This window comes from Haliotis cracherodii, unplaced genomic scaffold, assembly GCF_022045235.1.
Source record: "Haliotis cracherodii isolate W230 unplaced genomic scaffold, xgHalCrac1.p SCAF_2, whole genome shotgun sequence".
In the NCBI taxonomy this organism is placed as follows: Eukaryota; Metazoa; Mollusca; class Gastropoda; order Lepetellida; family Haliotidae; genus Haliotis; species Haliotis cracherodii.
Window position 1 is genome coordinate 65,632,408 of NW_027266275.1, and position 18,594 is coordinate 65,651,001.

At 40.8% G+C, this 18,594-nt stretch overlaps 2 protein-coding genes across 3 annotated transcripts in view; one reads left to right on the forward strand and one right to left on the reverse strand.

The window, feature by feature from the left end:
- Window positions 1-399: 399 nt before the first annotated feature.
- Window positions 400-9,200, reverse strand: LOC139468373 (membrane protein BRI3-like). Its single transcript, XM_071250294.1, has 4 exons — window positions 9,088-9,200; window positions 7,344-7,405; window positions 4,098-4,354; window positions 400-2,338 (listed from the first exon to the last, which is right to left on the reverse strand). Exons 2-4 carry the CDS (start codon window positions 7,390-7,392, stop codon window positions 2,207-2,209), a joined length of 438 nt encoding a protein of 145 aa, XP_071106395.1. The 5' UTR covers window positions 7,393-7,405; window positions 9,088-9,200; the 3' UTR covers window positions 400-2,206.
- Window positions 9,201-9,340: 140 nt separating this feature from the next.
- The window catches only part of LOC139469438 (tectonin beta-propeller repeat-containing protein 1-like), a 39,875-nt gene continuing 30,621 nt past the window's right edge, over window positions 9,341-18,594 (forward strand). For both annotated transcript variants that reach the window (XM_071251606.1, XM_071251607.1), the window contains exons 1-5: window positions 9,341-9,425; window positions 11,310-11,620; window positions 13,655-13,840; window positions 15,325-15,447; window positions 16,047-16,169. In XM_071251606.1, the coding sequence (XP_071107707.1) occupies window positions 11,387-11,620; window positions 13,655-13,840; window positions 15,325-15,447; window positions 16,047-16,169 (666 nt within the window). In that variant the 5' untranslated portion in view covers window positions 9,341-9,425; window positions 11,310-11,386. The remainder of the gene's footprint in view (window positions 9,426-11,309; window positions 11,621-13,654; window positions 13,841-15,324; window positions 15,448-16,046; window positions 16,170-18,594) is intronic.

The window sequence follows — 18,594 nt, forward strand, 5'->3', positions numbered from 1 at the left end:
ACAAACAACACACCGGTATCTGCTTTGACAAACAACACACTGGTATCTGCTTTGACAAACAACACACCTGTATCTGCTTTGATAAACAACACACCGGTATCTGCTTTGACAAACAACACACTGGTATCTTCTTTGACAAACAACACACCGGTATCTGCTTTGACAAACAACACACCGGTATCTTCTTTGACAAACAACACACCGGTATCTGCTTTGACAAACAACACACCGGTATCTGCTTTGACAAACAACACACCGGTATCTGCTTTGACAAACAACACACCGGTATCTGCTTTGACAAACAACACACCGGTATCTACTTTTGAAATGATCTAAAAAGTCCAACGAAGAAATAAAAGAGAAAGTGGGTGGGTGTACACACTGTTTGGGACAGTCTTTCAGTCACATGACAGTGTGTCAGCTAGGGGAAGAGGAAAGCCCCAGCACAGGGTTCAACAAACACATTGGTCGCAGCCTCACGCCTAGTGTAAATAAGAACAACAGTCTTCTTCATATATGTAGCAATTTTACATAAAGTAGTCTGATATTAATCACAGCTTGTTACATTTACCTCATGGCATACCACAACACAACCCAGGCCACAAATGTTAACCACAGGCATGGGCATGGTGCTGACAAACCAAAGATTATTCCTCGGATACATAGAGGTTATCACGCGAGTGTGTTTGGGGATGGTAAATATCCTGCATTAGGAATAAACATTGTATTTAGAGAGCCTTGGCGAGCTAAATACAGAGTGTTTATTCCTAATACAGGATATTTACCATCCCCAAACACACAAGCGTGATAACCTCTATGTATATAATGTCATTCTTTAATTCTGTGCTTCAAAATCGCTTTCCCTCTCTCACAAACATTACCATAACATTGCGAGTTTTCCTGGAATGCGCGCATTAATATTTATGACGTCACAGGGTAAGTGATGTGTCAGTCGGACAGTGACAGTAGCCAATATAGTTCAAACTGAAATCTGTTTCTTATACAGTGGCGAAGCAACATATATGCAAAACAACAGTTGTTTTTAATTGCCTTTCGCTGCAATCCATCGGTCTGTCCGCTAGAGTAACTGCCCTTTGTCAAAGGGAAGCTACTCTAACCCTAGTCGATGAGACGTCACGGCCACGGTCAGACGTTGTTGACAGTCGGTCTGTCCTGTCATAACGTTAAGAAGTGCAGTCAGATGTACACACAGCGACAAAACAAAACAAGGTAACAATTCAAACATAGTTCGGCCCAATCCGACTATTTTAATATGTGGAGAAAGTTATAAGCTGCAGAGGTCTACAAGCACAGATATGGCTACTGATCCTGCTTGGCTAGGCCTCGTGCCCTCGCAAAATTGTTTCGAAATTCACATCTCCAAAGTTGCCAAAACTTATAAAATGCCTTTGCTACGTCACAGTTACACACTGATTTTCAGTATATTAGACTGTTCTTTTGATAGTGATAGGAATTATCCCTGTAGTTTATCCAGATTCCCGATGGTTAGTTCTGACTCGATCGCCGAATGACGAGGGCGATGCCATGTTTGTTTATAAACAGCGAAAGTTGTCCTACTTGACCTTTGATATTTGCATCTCTATCCGCATATGACCCCAACAGATATCGTTTTTATCCGTTGGCTTTATCCTGCCGAGAAACCTATCCATTATATGATAAATCTGGAATACGAAACCCTGGACCAGCAGGTTCTTGCACAACTCCTCACCTGACCAGATATAAACAAGAATCGTCAGAAGATGACAAATCCCCCCCCCCATACAAACACACACACACACACATACAATACTGAGTGAGTGAGTATGGTTTTACCCCACTTTTAGTAGTGTTTCAGGGGACTCCGGAAAATGGGTTTCAAACATTATACCCATGTTGGGAATTGAATCCGAGTCTTCAGCATGACATACAAAATCCTTACCCCTAGGCTACCCCATCGACCCTCCCCACAATAGCAAATGGCGCCACTTCAGCCCCTGGCAAATATATGTACTAAATTTGGATTAAACATTTCTTATGGAATCAAATAATGCTCCAGAAACGAAATACAGACAAACAGACCAGTGATGACTATACCTCCCGGCATTTAATGCCGGTGATAAATATGCAACAAAGCATCTAATATGTGAAATATGTTGGTTAGCTGTTGTGACGGTTCTCTATGTTGAAGGCAGGTAATATTGGATCTCTAGCCATAGATTGCTCCACAGTTTGCACAGCGTCTCTGTCTCATTGCCAGACAACACAAAATACCGAGTGGGAAAAACAGGATGGCGCACAAGACGCCAAGGCAGGTGAAGTCATCTTCAAGGATCCCCACCTAAAACATACGAAGAACATGATAGATAAACAAAGGATGTGGTACCTCCAGTAACATCTTCCCGAGGCAAGTGAGTTAACTATAAAAGTCCAGTTTCCACCCTTGCCGAACTAGGCTGGTATTATGGAGTATTTGGCTGGACTAACGAGTCTATGCATAGTCCAATCAATATCGCGCACCGAAATCGAAATCCGGTTCGTAAAGTGTCATGCAGATTTCGGTCGACTGCAGGATTTGCAAAGCATGTGCACCGCTAGCTCGTTGTCAACAGATATTTTCTAAATCTTTTCATGTTTTTAATCAAGGTGCTCACATGATTTGATGCACTTCGCGATGTAAGACTCGTTTTATCACAATATAGATCTTGATTATCGATCAGATCGTCTTGACTGGGTGCCACCGTTTTGTTTGAAGCAAATGCAAGTGATACGAGAGGTGGAATCTGATTGGTCCATAGGAGAGGCATAGAAGTGACATAACTCGTAATAGTCACTGGTGGCGCTACGATCAAACCAAGGAATTCCAGCCTAGTTCGGCAAGGGTGGAAACTAGACTTTTAAAGTCAGTTAACTCCCTTGCCTCGGGAAGATGCTCCAGTAACAGAGCTGATGTTTTCATCCAAAACATCTGAATCATTGCCGTGCAATATTACAGGCTGACTTAATGATATGTTTTGCCAAAATTAAGATAAAACTAAAAGAAATTATTTTGAAACAACTTCTGATCTATGTTGAGTTAACACCATAGAATTATGCCTACTGTCATGACATGATAAACATCGGAACACTACTCATATAACGGTACATCAAAATAAGGGAAATTAAGTGTCTGTTACATTGCTATGATGCCTCACTCTGTCAAGATCTGACACAACCTACATAGGCCCGTGAAGCTCTAGGGTAGAATAGGTCTTCAGCAACCCATGCTTGCTATAACAGGTGACTATGCTTGTCGTAAGAGGCGAATAACGGATCCGGTGGTCAGACTCGCTGACTTAGTTGATGCATGTCATCAATCCCAATTGCATGGATCAATGCTCATGTTGTCAATCACTGGATTGTCTGGTCCAGACTCGATTACTAAATACTTACAGACCGCCTTCATATAACTGGAATAGTGCTGCGTTAAACAACAAACAAACAAAACAAAAACACAACCTACATAGGATATGGGGGTAACATCAGGGGAGATTTCTAATCAGCATGATCAGCAAAGAGGGTTTGATTTCTCAGTATGATTTTGTTTGCTGTTTTATGGCACACTACATTACAGCTATATGATGACGGTCTGTAAATAATTGAGTCTGGACTGGACAATCCAATGATTGACATCGTGAGTATCGATCTACCCAATTGGGATATGATGACATCCACCAAGTCTGGCCGGCCGATGCCGTTAGTCGCCTCTTTCAACAAGCATAGAAGCCTCTTACAGGTGGGTCGCTGAAAACCATTCAAAGTTCGCATTGGGTTCACCTGTCATTGTCTGACGTGTGCTCTTAGAGGGCTTGTGACTTTGTAGATATTGACGGAGAGAAGTATCAAATCCGAGTAAAAATAATGATGTTGCATTTGCATAATATTTTTTATGATTCATCCAACAAAAATAGCTATAGCAACAATTAGCTCCATAGCAACATGGAGCCCTACATAACAAGTTATTATAGAATAACATATGTATTAGATTTATCAACTGCTGATCAATTCTTGATATTATAAGGTGTCACATGTATCTTGTGCCATATTTCCTATGAACTCACGCGACAAGCTGGGCATCCGCCTACTACAACAACCTGGGACGTTGGTTGGGAGACGGTCACGCTGTAGTTCTGGTAGCTGGGAACGGCCCCAGCTGGGGGCCCCTGGGGAGGAGCCATGCCCTTGGACGGATCGTATGGTCCCACAGGGGGGGCGTAGCCTGGTTGAGGTTGGTAGGCCCCAGCTGGGGTTCCATAGCCCCCAGCTGGGGTTCCATAGCCCCCAGCTGGGGTTCCATAGCCTTGTTGGGGTTGGTAGGCTGCAAGGTGTATTATAGAATTAGGAAAAGATAAAACCGAACAAATTATTATGTGAAACTGAAGACAAAACTGGATCAAGCTAAACAATCGTTGAAAATATAGTGGTACCATATATGACTGTAGATAAGCCAAATTTTGAGGACCAGAAAAAAGATTCTGTAGAAAGGGGTCAGCTTATATCACTATATATATGGGTTACACTTTCATCATACTCTTTTTCTGTTGGTAAAAAATGTACATCGTATCGCTTCAGTTGAATAAACAACGCTGTAACAAACTTTGTCAATGAAAATGTGAAATTTGCGATGAAACATCACTAGACATGATGATTTACCATTTCCATTGTATTTCTTGTTATGCTAGGCATAATTTTATATGCAGGGACAAAGATTACCATGTGTATTGTCTCATAAACTAAGCCAGAAATAGCAATCAGCTGTACATGTAGTCTCCCAAGCTACCGGTGATTACGTTAAAACATACCCAATAAAGATGAAGGAAAAGAATTTTGATGAAATGATTGGAAAAAATAGTATTTTAAATTACTATTTTACTACAAATAATATATTCTGATATCGTGTTATTTTAATTGCAGACTTTACTTTATATCTTCAAAATAATGATAGCCATTATTATGTATTATCAGATACTTTTTTCGCATGGAACAATTTGACAAATCACTGATAACGTTTCACGCAATCTCGCTATGTCAATCCCAGAAACAATATGTTGACATTTAATAGTCAAACTACAACAAAGACTACTTTTAATGAGTCAAAGTATTGCAGATATAATGTATGTATCCATTTTCTGTCAACTAAGGTTCGTTTCAAGGCCTTAATATTATCACAGTTGCTGTAAATAACAGTGAGACGTGACCTAACGGTCAAACAGAAGTTAAACAAACAGAAGTTAAAAAGTACCGGGTGGACACCGAAATTAATGTAAATATTATTGAATGAAAGTTCGATTAAAATTTATAAAATAGATCACGTAGATTACAAACATGAGCCCAGATATACAATTAAACACTTTTTATTACTGATGGGGTAACCATGGTAACGGCACGATTAATTCTACCATGAATTTGGAATTTACACGATTCTGATTGGTCAACATGGTCAATCAGAGGCTATTAAATCACAATAAACCCCCTCTGATTGAAACAGCTGGTTTGACGTCCGCATCACAGCTGAAGCTAATATTCATAGAATAGTATTATTTTCAGTCATTGTCGGTTGGCATATTTGAATAATTATATCTACAATTACAGTTTACAAAAGGCATAGATGCGGTTACTACAACATTCAAAGGATGTGTGGCAATACATTTCGTCCAGAAAACATGATAGAAATCTACAAAGGGAATGTATTTACATTTTGGAGACAACAGAGAGCTTGGAATTTTGGCACTTTTCTAAGTATGACTGTGACATCCTATCTTTTGCGTCACAATGAGCGATATGACGTCATAATGGGGACGCGAAATGTAGAGCGAAAGCCTTGCAAAGCTTGCTTTGTTTTCTTTAGGGATGCCTACCTCATGTTGGCTTACCCAGTCGCCGTGCTTGTACGGCTTCAATGCCTGTCATATGTTCGAGTGAAGTATAACGGTGTAAACAAACTGCTTGATTTTATACAGCTCCATATTTTGTTCGGTGATTCCGTAATTCAGATCAATAACCCACTCAAAACACTAAACTAAACGCACTAAATTTAACATTTGAAACCTCACGCTGCGCGCTCGGTTCCAAATTCAATTAAGCGGGGTTAAATCTACAGGTAACCTCGCTCTACATTGAAAACACAGTATGTTTATCTCCATATACTGTGACTACACCACATACTGTGACTACACCATATACTGTGTCTACACCATATACTGTGACTACACCATATACTGTGACTACACTGTCGTTGTCTACACCATATACTGTGACTACACTGTCGTTGTCTACACCATACACTGTGTCTACACTGTCATTGTCTACACCATATACTGTGTCTACACCATATACTGTGTCTACACTGTCGTTGTCTACACCATATACTGTGTCTACACTGTCGTTGTCTACACCATATACTGTGTCTACACTGTCATTGTCTACACCATATACTGTGTCTACGCTGTCGTTGTCTACACCATAAACTGTGTCTACACTGTCGTTGTCTACACCATATACTGTGTCTACACTGTCGTTGTCTACACCATATACTGTGACTACGCTGTCGTTGTCTACACCATATACTGTGACTACACATATACTGTGACTACACTGTCATTGTCTACACCATATACTGTGACTACACTGTCGTTGTCTACACCATATACTGTGTCTACACTGTATTTGTCTACACCATATACTGTGACTACGCTGTCCCTTGACTACACCATATACTGTGTCTACACTGTCGTTGTCAACACCATATACTGTGTCTACACTGTCGTTGTCTACACCATATACTGTGACTACGCTGTCGTTGTCTACACCATATACTGTGACTACACATATACTGTGACTACACTGTCATTGTCTACACCATATACTGTGACTACACTGTCGTTGTCTACACCATATACTGTGTCTACACTGTATTTGTCTACACCATATACTGTGACTACGCTGTCCCTTGACTACACCATATACTGTGTCTACACTGTCGTTGTCTACACCATATACTGTGACTACACATATACTGTGACTACACTGTCATTGTCTACACCATATACTGTGACTACGCTGTTGTTGTCTACACCATATACTGTGACTACACATATACTGTGTCTACACTGTCATTGTCTACACCATATACTGTGACTACGCTGTCGTTGTCTACACCATATACTGTGACTACACATATACTGTGACTACACATATACTGTGTCTACACTGTCATTGTCTACACCATATACTGTGACTACGCTGTTGTTGTCTACACCATATACTGTGACTACACATATACTGTGTCTACACTGTCGTTGTCCTACCTCCAGCAGGGGGCCCCGCAGCAGAATATGGTGGCGGTGGTGCAGACATCACTGGGTGGTAGCTGAAAACAAGAATAGTGATGTGATGAATGGACAATCTCCTTCACAGTCAGCTGTAGAAACACATAGAGAATGCAGGCCTGGAGTATTATATACTGGCCATGTTCAACTTTGCTTGAGCCAAATGAGTAAATGTCACATGTTTGAAATTTTCAAACATGCACAATCATGACAGTGTACTCGGTGCATAAAACATGTACTGCACATTTTGAAGGAACATCTACAATTAACATGTGCCTAAAACATAGTTTAATACCAGGCATACAGGGCATACAAAGTTACAAACATGTTTCAATATTTTTGCTGGTTTATAACATGTACTGCACATTTTGAAGGAACATCTACAATTAACATGTGCCTAAAACATAGTTTAATACCAGGCATACAGGGCATACAAAGTTACAAACATGTTTCAATATTTTTGCTGGTTTATAACATAAACCCTTCAAACACTATCGTAAAACCTAAAATTCATCTTTTTTTATCGTAAATGCTTAACGTAAAATACAAAAAAATAACTGCTTAATGCAAATAAATAATTTACTGCTTATCGTAAAATGATTAAAAAAGGTCAAAAAACAGTCTGTCTTCAAGACCCAAATGCTTCGCCACAGAAAGCAGGCTACGCAACTGACGCAGGAGATGAAACGAAAGCAGAATTAAAAGTCCTATGTCATGCCATGGCCGATTTAGGAATTTTCGCAACAATATTATGGAAAAAGAAGAAAAATTACTGTTTTCTGAAAAAGTACCCTAAATTTTACTGCTTACTGCTTACGGGAACCCCCTCCCCCATCAGGACCCTCCTTAGAGAATGCAGTTACATAGGGTTAATTGGCACCAGCTGTGGCTTTTGCATCACTGATATGGTGTTCCTGTTTGTCCTAAGGAATGGTGAGTTGTTTGATTGTTTGTTGTTTAATGCAGCACTCAGCAATATCCCAGCTATATGACGGTGGTCTGTAAATAATCAAGTCTGGACCGGACAATCCAGTGACTGACATCATGAGCATCACCACCCAATTGGGATCGATGACATGCATCAACCAAGTCAGCAAGTCTGACCACCCGATCTTGTTAGTCGCCTCTTACGACAAACATAGTCGCCTTTTACAGAAAGCGTGTGTTGCTGAAGACCTATTCTAACACGGATCTTCACAGGAGTTTGTCTTAGTTACTGCAAGTCATGTGGATATAGATACAAATTCCCCACCATATGATGTGTGTAAATTTACCTTTTACATTGTTGACAATGTATTCTTATGAAATAGTTTCAATCAGGACATTGACATGATAGATAATTCAACTAAGTGTAGACATAGTCTAGTCTGAAGTAGATCATGTGACTGAAAATATCAAACATGTCGTTTCTCTCCGAGTATGACCATATGATGCTGATAGCACGAGCAATTCCACCAAATAAGAATGATTTATAGATCTTGTATAATAATTCATTGATATAACGATACAAAGAAAAACATTACCCTAGAAACTATTAATGACAATATCTCGTCTGGTCAAAATATGATAGACGGAAAAACGTAAACAGGAGACTTCGTTCAAGACATTAGTATGGACAGCGTGCATGCCATGCAGTGTTTAGACTCTTCCATGCTGGGGACAGAGAGGCAATCCCAAAGTTCCATATTCGTATCACAGTTACATATCTAGGACCCATATTTACCTCTTTCTGTCACAGACTGTTTTAGCTATCTTTTAACTAAGACGGTGTCCGTGATCGTCAACAAGGAAACGAAACTCTCGTGATTGAAAGTTCACCGTCACATGACAATACGAACTTCGTGAGGATTCGTACAATTCCGGGCTACTTCGGTTATCTCGGAATGACACGAGTGCTCACGAATGCTCACCAGTTACTAAACTGAAACCGGTTTCCACAATCAAACGGAACACGTGACTCAAAACACGGAAGTGATCGTCTGTAAAGCGAAATTATAAAGGAAACCATGAATGTCTTTTTTTGCGTTGTGCAACTAAGTGATGGAAGAAGTAAACGTGACAGTAAGATTGAATAAGATTATTATTCAATATTTGCCAGTTGCTAGGATAACCTGAATTCTGAAACGTGAAAAGCATAACTTGTAAAACGGCCTGGCAAGTCACTCCAACGAGTGCAAGGGGTGTTGACCATGTCGTCCTCCTCACCTTAGCTTACATCAGTCTGTCTCAGTGTCGAGAGCTGGAGTGACATATATCAGATTACACGTCTCCCTGGTAGTGATATTGTCTCTCCTTTCTTCCCCACTCCTGCTATTTTCTAAGTTAACATTCATTGACCAGGTGGGCCCGAGAGATTTAGCTAGTGTTTTGTAAAAAGTTTAGAATCATGTCCGATGTCTATATTTTTTGTGTTTAAAAAGTATTATCATGATGTACGTGATTGATATGTGTTGTGATTTTTATTCAACATGGGTCAGTGTGCTCTTGAAAAACCCCAAATATATTGTACTATTTTAATAGAACTTCAAGAATAATATAATCTATGAGTAACGGCCATAAATGTCCAAGTCCTTGATGGGATTTGAACCACAGACCTTCTGATCCGAGGTCGGACGCCTTGTCCACAAGACCAAATAGGTTAACCCTCTCAGCAAGCTAACAAGGTAAGGATGTCATCTGTGGGATGACTCCACGCCCTGCTACATACTCCCCTGTCGACAGAAGACATGCCCCGGCCACATAGTAGGGTACTGAGAGTTTTTTGTTTTGCTCAAATTTAATCAATTTGAATCCCGTGATGGGATTCGAAACCACAGACCCTCTGCTCCAAGGTCGGATGCCTTGTCTACATGACCAAAGAGGTTAACCCCGTCAGCACCTGTTCATTTACCTGAATTCTTTGAAGGGATACTATTTTTTTTTTTACTGTACATAATATGATGTTGACTGATAGCTTCACCCTTTCAAGTCGTGTATGTATTAATAAAAAAACAAAAACACATGTCAGTTTGGCTGCATCTTTTTATTGTATATCCTTTGTTATGATATACAGTTTCTCATTCTTCAATGCACCGATGGGTGTGGCTTCATGCCAAACACAAGTCAAACCAGTCGATTATACAGTCCATAATATTAAAATTTTAAATCTGATCTCTATTTCAGTACTTTCAAACATGGAGTGTTGTTTCCCTTTAATGTCATGAATTCAGAGACACCAACTTATTTATCACATTTGTATGTATATCAAGACATATATTCAAATCATTTCAAATTCATATCATAACCAGAAAGGTGCACAGTGGGCCCAGTCATCTAAGGCGCCGCAATTCGCTGTGCGTCCCTTGGGCACGCCAGAAACCTATGATTGTGGGTTCGAATCCCAAGTCACCCCGGTTATGTTTCTAGGTTTGTCAGCACCATACCTATGCTTGTTGGTTTCACTGAAGTGGTATACGTCTAAGACCTGAATGTTCTCAGGCTTTCCTCCCATGTTAAGGTGACACACCATGATATAACCATGATAACTGGAATACTGTTAAACCCAACTCACTCACTCATAACCAGGAGCATGTTAGTGTGCTTTTTAGCTTCATTTTCATGCATGCCCTATATATGGAACCTGTTTAAATTGCACTTCCCTTATCAATCATGTTAACAGTATGCAAATTATGCATTACATTTTACTTTTTTATTCTGCAATCATTTTATAAGTTTTGCAAGCACATCAGTCATATATGCTGTGATTATTCTTCAGATATTGTTCACTACAACACAACATTCTTTTCACCATGTTCCCCACCTCACTCATTCAAACTCACAAATTTTATTATTTTTTTAAGAACGGTCTTGTCAAGATAAGATACTTTATTGCATTGTCTATTTCCTGTATATATAATATGCCTATCATAGTTTGAGTATATTGTAGATATGCATTCTATCTATCAGGTGCTGATAAAGACTCAGTTTTAGTCACTGTCGGATGGTAGGACTAGTTGCACAGCCTGCATGCCCCCAGCATCTTCATGAGCGACTCACGTCTGTGGCTGGTCAACACCAACGGCAATGTCTTCACACTGTCCACCAAGCACCGACGCCTGCGCCAACTGATGAAAACCTACCAGGATGGGGTGAAATTGAAACGGCTAGCAGCATGTCAGAGTGGGGCATGGGGGATTGGGCACGACCACCATGTCTACATATTTGTGCACTCCACTGAGGTGCCTATCAGAGTCCAAGAGACAACCTATGAAAACCAGGTAGAACTGAGACGTTCTCAGCTGTTTGCTTGTGAATGCTGCTTATGTTTTTATTAAAGGGGAAGTGTACACGCAAAAATTACTTTCTTTCTTTTTCTAAACAAAACGCAATTTTAGAATTAGTTAGTATCTGTGTTGAAAGTATACACTCATTTTTCACAGTGAAAGTAGGAAGCTCACAATAGTGTGAAAATGCTATGCCGTTATGAGGCCTTCGTTTTTCGAGCTAAACAGGCCTGAGTAATCCCCCTTCGATTATGACGTAATTGGTGCCAATTCAACTGGGTCCCTGTCTATTCTCAACGCAATAGATATTAAGTACCAGTTTGCGGTAAAACAACATGGCCTATGACACACTCCGGCGCAGTGGTGACTCAGCATAAACCTATGCTGGCTGACATCTGAGACGCAAGAATCACACACCTGTACCTACACCACGTGAAAAAACAAAGCATGATGACGTCATAATGTTTATCAATTGGCACCAATGACGTCATATTGCAAGGGGCATAAGCCATGGTGTTTTTGTTATGGAAATAGAACACTTGGTAAATATGAAAAATATAAATAGTTTTAATGCGAAAAATATGTTAATCAATTGTGATATTTTTATATTTTTGTCTATGACACTTTAACACTTTTAATGTGGTAAAAAGTACAAGAAAAATAGGTTCATTTCCGTGTGAACTTGCCCTTTAAGGTCAGTAAATGGTGTATGCATTTAAAAATATGGATGGATTCCAGGGAGTAGTAATAATTTTAAAAGTGACAATCAGAATTTTTTTGCTGTTATTATTGTCTACATGAAGTAGGAGATCTATTTACGTAAGTTGCATCTCAATAGCGAGCATTGAACGAGAAGCACTTTCAGTATGCATTGGCTGAACAAACTCCATTTAGAGAGGTTGATTGCACTGTCACTGTTGGTCATAAATGCAGACTATGACGTCCACTCTTTTTTTCAATAGGCTTTAGAATTTTGTGTACACATAAACATGATCAAGGTGGCTTCACACAGGCAACGAAAGTTTGCAAACACAGGTTGACAAATTCCAAAATGTTTGTTGTTATTTATTTCTTCATGTCTCTCAAATGCTGCTACATATGCCATGATTAAGAGTCATGTGATATCTATGGACTCCCCGATTGGTTGGAAGAAACAAACAATTGTTTGACAACCAGTCACACATGAAAATTTTCAAAAAACAAAAATGTTGGTCAAAATATTGTTGAGAAAAGACCAGTCAAACTTGTCAAACTTGACTCACAAATTGGCAAACTTAGGTTTGTCATGTGAGACAACCTTAAGACTATAACGTCAAGATTCGTAGTGTGTTCCATAAAAGTTGCCTTGTGATTGTTAAAAATCTTATTTTGTTGATTTGAGAAAATCCTAGTTCATCTCATCTTCCCAAGGCAAGCGTGTCCACTTGCTTTATAATCAAAGTCTTGTGTCCACCCTTGCCACATCAAGCCCACTTTCCTGTGCCAAATATGATGGGACTATTGCACATATCGATAGTCCAATCAGAGAACATTTCTAACAATCAACATCCACGACTGGTACATCTTCGTATGAAAGTGATTTACCGCTGGCTGTCTTTGTTGACACGAATATGTCTTTTTCATCTTTTAAATCCCCCAACCATTGCCTAAGTGTTTGTGTCTGGGTTGAAATGGTGACTTTTTGTCATTTGACAAAGGTCATCGCCCATGGTTGTCGCCATCTTTTGTGAAGCTAAACGAGATAAGAACATCAATCTGATTGGATATCCCGTTTTTCTTACAAGGGGCACAACTCGTGATCTACGCGAGTTGGCGCCAGATTCGAGCCAAGAAAAGGCAAGAATGTGGCAAGGGTAGAAACTAGGCTTTGCTATAAACTAGTGGACACGCTTGCCTCGAGATCATCTGTGTCCGGGCATCTTTATCCCAATGTACATTGAAACTTGACCCGAAGTGCTGAACAATAATGGGACTGCAGTGGCCCTAGTGAGTCAGGTGAGCTACATGTTTTGCCCATGTTCTTCTCAGCGATGGTCGCCTGTAAGTGGATTCAGTGGCTCCAACCTGCTCCCAACAGACAGAACCAACTGGAGCGATGAACACGGGAATGGCTTCCTCCCCAAGGAGAGTTTCAGTCTTCCGTCCCAGCACTGGGAGTGGGATGGAGACTGGGAGATTGACGATAACTTCCAGGGACAGATTGCTTCCAGAGGGGTAAGGCATAAGTGAGTGAGTGAGTCAGGGTTTTCTGTTGTGCCGAAGTCAGCAGAATTCCAGCTACGTCATGGCAACCTGGAGATATCATGTCTGGGTCAGATAAGGGGTTGACAATCTCATTAAAATCAGATCTTAGTGCTCACGAAATGAGCGATAGAGAGTGCTAATACTGTAAATCTTGAAATCAACGCGATCATGAATTAAATGCGAAAAGTGCAAGTGGTCTATCTTAGCATTAATGAAAGTTTGCTTTTATGTTTCCAAAATGACTATCAACAATAAGATGGCCTCACTGCACACTTTGGATAGCGGATACCAATATAATATAAACATAATCACGGTTTATTGAGCAGCAGTTGTAACAAGTACATAACATTGTTATTCAAAGAATAGGAATTACACAATAGGCATCCGGTGAGTTGTCACTGCTGGGGTCAAGAGTTCTACCCACTCGTGTCAAATTAGGCATCATTGACCACTCCAGTTCAAGTTTGTTGACACCTTCTTCCAAATTTACTACCCGGGTACCCCACACCCTATTATCTGACCCTACCCGGGTACCGGACCCCCTATTACCCGACTCTACCCAGGTACTGGACCCCCTATCACCCAACACTACCTGGGTACCGGACCCCCTATTACCCGACCCAACCTGGGTACCGGACCCCTTATCACCCTACCCTACCCGGGTACCGGACCCCTTATCACCCTACCCTACCCGGGTACCGGACCCCTTATCGCCCGACCCTACCCAGGTACCGGACCCCCTATCGCCCGACCCTACCTGGGTACCCAACCCCCTATCGCCCGACCCTACCCGGGTAATCAACCCCCTATCGCCCGACCCTACCCGGGTAACCTCTGTAAGTCTCACGAGTTGGGGACAAAATGTCTGAATGGGAATTGTTTTACCGCAGCCCTGGCAAAACTATTTCAATACATGTATCAAACGATCAGATCATGCCTACACTGAATTGACTAAAGCTTTATCTTTACTCAAATATATACAAGTCAAAAGGAATGTGTGCATCATCAGAAAGAAATGTGAACATTAGCAACTTGTAGTGTAACCACTGAGCTAAAGTGAGATTTTGTCATTAAACAATGTATTACCTGACTAACCATGGGTCCGGGTAGTCCTGTGGGTACCCGGGTCCTCCCCAGTACCCAACCGACCCGGGTACCGAGTTACCTGTCCCAGCCGTGGTTACAATGTAATGAATACCCGAAGAAAACTATCAATACCCAGCGTGAATGATAGCATATATAAATACATACTGAATGGCTCAAGGACGTATCTGGAGCCCTGAATGTGTAGGATGAATAGCAGAGGACATCCCTGTCTCCATGCAGGTTCATGTGGGTAAACATGTTGAATGAGTGGCGACTCAATAAAACTGTTTTCCCTTGTTTCACAATTGAATTAGAGAAGAGAATTAATAAACTGTTATATAACTGTTTTTGTCTTTGTTTCGCAACAGGGTTGGCAATATGCCACCAACTTCCCCCGGCCATGGACGCCAGAAAGTACCTGGAAGTCTTGTGTTCGGAAACGGAAGTGGATTCGTTTCCGCAGATTCAATGCAACTGATGTGTGGGCAAAGGTATCTTTCTGCTTCCAGGTTTGAACTTAATATGGAACTGACTAGAAATAAAACAGAAATTATTCTCTTGGTATCTCCATTATTACTCATGATAATGATAAGGATTCATGTAAACTAAGATTAAGACAGTAATGTTTTTTGCCACTTCTTACAGTGCAAGTGCTGGGTAGTTCATGCTTTGATCACTTTTTACATAACATAATTTCACTAGTTTCCCTTAGTCCAAAACAGGGGTGGTCGGGTAGCCTAGATGTTAAAGTGTTCGCTTGAAATGCCAAAAACGCGGGTTCGATTCCTGACATGGGTACAATGTATCAAGCCCATTTCTGGTGTCCCCCGCCGTGATATTGCTGGAATATTACCAAAAGCGGTGTGAAACCTCACTCACTAGTCCAAAACATTATATGCTTCTGTGAGATTGAGTCTGTGGGTTTGAACCAATGATATGCCCAAATTATGAATGATGGTTTGTCAGCACCTCATCTGTGTTGTTTAGCTCCACTGTCATAATAATCATGTGCATCTCCACTGTTGACGTCCCTCAAGTTGAGCTGTCCACAGGAAGGCAGTCCGTCTCATCAGCTGTTTTTTTATTTCAGATTTTTGATGAGAAAATGAAGGAGTCTGGAGATTGCTTCATTGACATAGCTGTTGGTGGGTTTGACATTCCGACTCAGGCCAAAGGTCACCTCTGTGTCTGGGGGGTCACACATACTGGCCAGGTGAGTGGACACACATGCTTATTTATGTGGGGTCAGATTGCAGGATATTTGTAAGAGTAGGGCTGGAACATAATTCAAGGTTCCCTGTCAATGCCTCATGTGATTGTTTTTGTTTTGATGTTTAACGCTGCACTCAGCAGTATTACAGCTATATGATGGCGGTCTGTGATTGACATCATGAGCATTAATCCACGCAATTGGGATGTGATGACGTGCATCAACTAAGTCGGTGTGTGTTTGATATGTGTGTTGCTGGTGTATAAGTTCTATCTCCTCCATGTTGCCAACTGTATGTTTGATATGTGTGTTGCTGGTGTATAAGTTCTATCTCCTCCATGTCTCCAGGTGTATGTTAGATATCAGTGTTCCTGGTGTATAAGTTCTATCTCCTCCATGTCTCCAGGTGTATGTTAGATATGTGTGTTGCTGGTGTATAAGTTCTATCTCCTCCATGTTGCCAGGTGTATGTTTGATATGTGTGTTGCTGGTGTATAAGTTCTATCTCTTCCATGTCTCCAGGTGTATGTTAGATATCAGTGTTGCTGGTGTATAAGTTCTATCTCCTCCATGTCTCCAGGTGTATGTTAGATATCAGTGTTGCTTGTGTATAAGTTCTATCTCTTCCATGTCTCCAGGTGTATGTTAGATATGTGTGTTGCTGGTGTATAAGTTCTATCACCTCCATGTCTCCAGGTGTATGTTAGATATGTGTGTTGCTGGTGTATAAGTTCTATCACCTCCATGTCTCCAGGTGTATGTTTGATATGTGTGTTGCTGGTGTATAAGTTCTATCTCCTCCATGACTCCAGGTGTATGTTAGATATGTGTGTTGTGTATTAGTTCTGTCTCCTCCATGTCTCCAGGTGTATGTTAGATATGTGTGTTGCTGGTGTATAAGTTCTATCTCCTCCATGTCTCCAGGTGTATGTTAGATATGTGTGTTGCTGGTGTATAAGTTCTATCTCCTCCATGTCTCCAGGTGTATGTTAGATATGTGTGTTGCTGGTGTATAAGTTCTATCTCCTCCATGTCTCCAGGTGTATGTTAGATATCAGTGTTGCTTGTGTATAAGTTCTATCTCCTCCATGTCTCCAGGTGTATGTTAGATATGTGTGTTGCTGGTGTATAAGTTCTATCTCCTCCATGTCTCCAGGTGTATGTTAGATATGTGTGTTGCTGGTGTATAAGTTCTATCTCCTCCATGACTCCAGGTGTATGTTAGATATGTGTGTTGTGTATTAGTTCTGTCTCCTCCATGTCTCCAGGTGTATGTTAGATATGTGTGTTGCTGGTGTATAAGTTCTATCTCCTCCATGTCTCCAGGTGTATGTTAGATATGTGTGTTGCTGGTGTATAAGTTCTATCTCCTCCATGTCTCCAGGTGTATGTTAGATATGTGTGTTGCTGGTGTATAAGTTCCATCTCCTCCATGTCTCCAGGTGTATGTTAGATATGTGTGTTGCTGGTGTATAAGTTCCATCTCCTCCATGTCTCCAGGTGTATGTTAGATATGTGTGTTGCTGGTGTATAAGTTCCATCTCCTCCATGTCTCCAGGTGTATGTTAGATATGTGTGTTGCTGGTGTATAAGTTCCATCTCCTCCATGTCTCCAGGTGTATGTTAGATATGTGTGTTGCTGGTGTATAAGTTCCATCTCCTCCATGTCTCCAGGTGTATGTTAGATATGTGTGTTGCTGGTGTACAAGTTCTATCTCCTCCATGTCTCCAGGTGTATGTTTGATATGTGTGTTGCTGGTGTATAAGTTCTGTCTCCTCCATGTCTCCAGGTGTATGTTAGATATTTGTGTTGCTGGTGTATAAGTTCTATCTCCTCCATGTCTCCAGGTGTATGTTTTTATATGTGTGTTGCTGGTGTATAAGTTCTATCTCCTCCATGTCTCCAGGTGTATGTTAGATATGTGTGTTGCTGGTGTATAAGTTCTATCTCCTCCATGTCTCCAGGTGTATGTTAGATATGTGTGTTGCTGGTGTATAAGTTCTATCTCCTCCATGTCTCCAGGTGTATGTTTTAGATGTGTGTGTTGCTGGTGTATAAGTTCTATCTCCTCCATGTCTCCAGGTGTATGTTAGATATGTGTGTTGCTGGTGTATAAGTTCTATCTCCTCCATGTCTCCAGGTGTATGTTTGATATGAGTGTTGCTGGTGTATAAGTTCTATCTCCTCCATGTCTCCAGGTGTATGTTTGATATGTGTGTTGCTGGTGTATAAGTTCTATCTCCTCCATGTCTCCAGGTGTATATTAGATATGTGTGTTGCTGGTGTATAAGTTCCATCTCCTCCATGTCTCCAGGTGTATGTTAGATATGTGTGTTGCTGGTGTATAAGTTCCATCTCCTCCATGTCTCCAGGTGTATGTTAGATATGTGTGTTGTGTATAAGTACTATCTCCTCCATGTCTCCAGG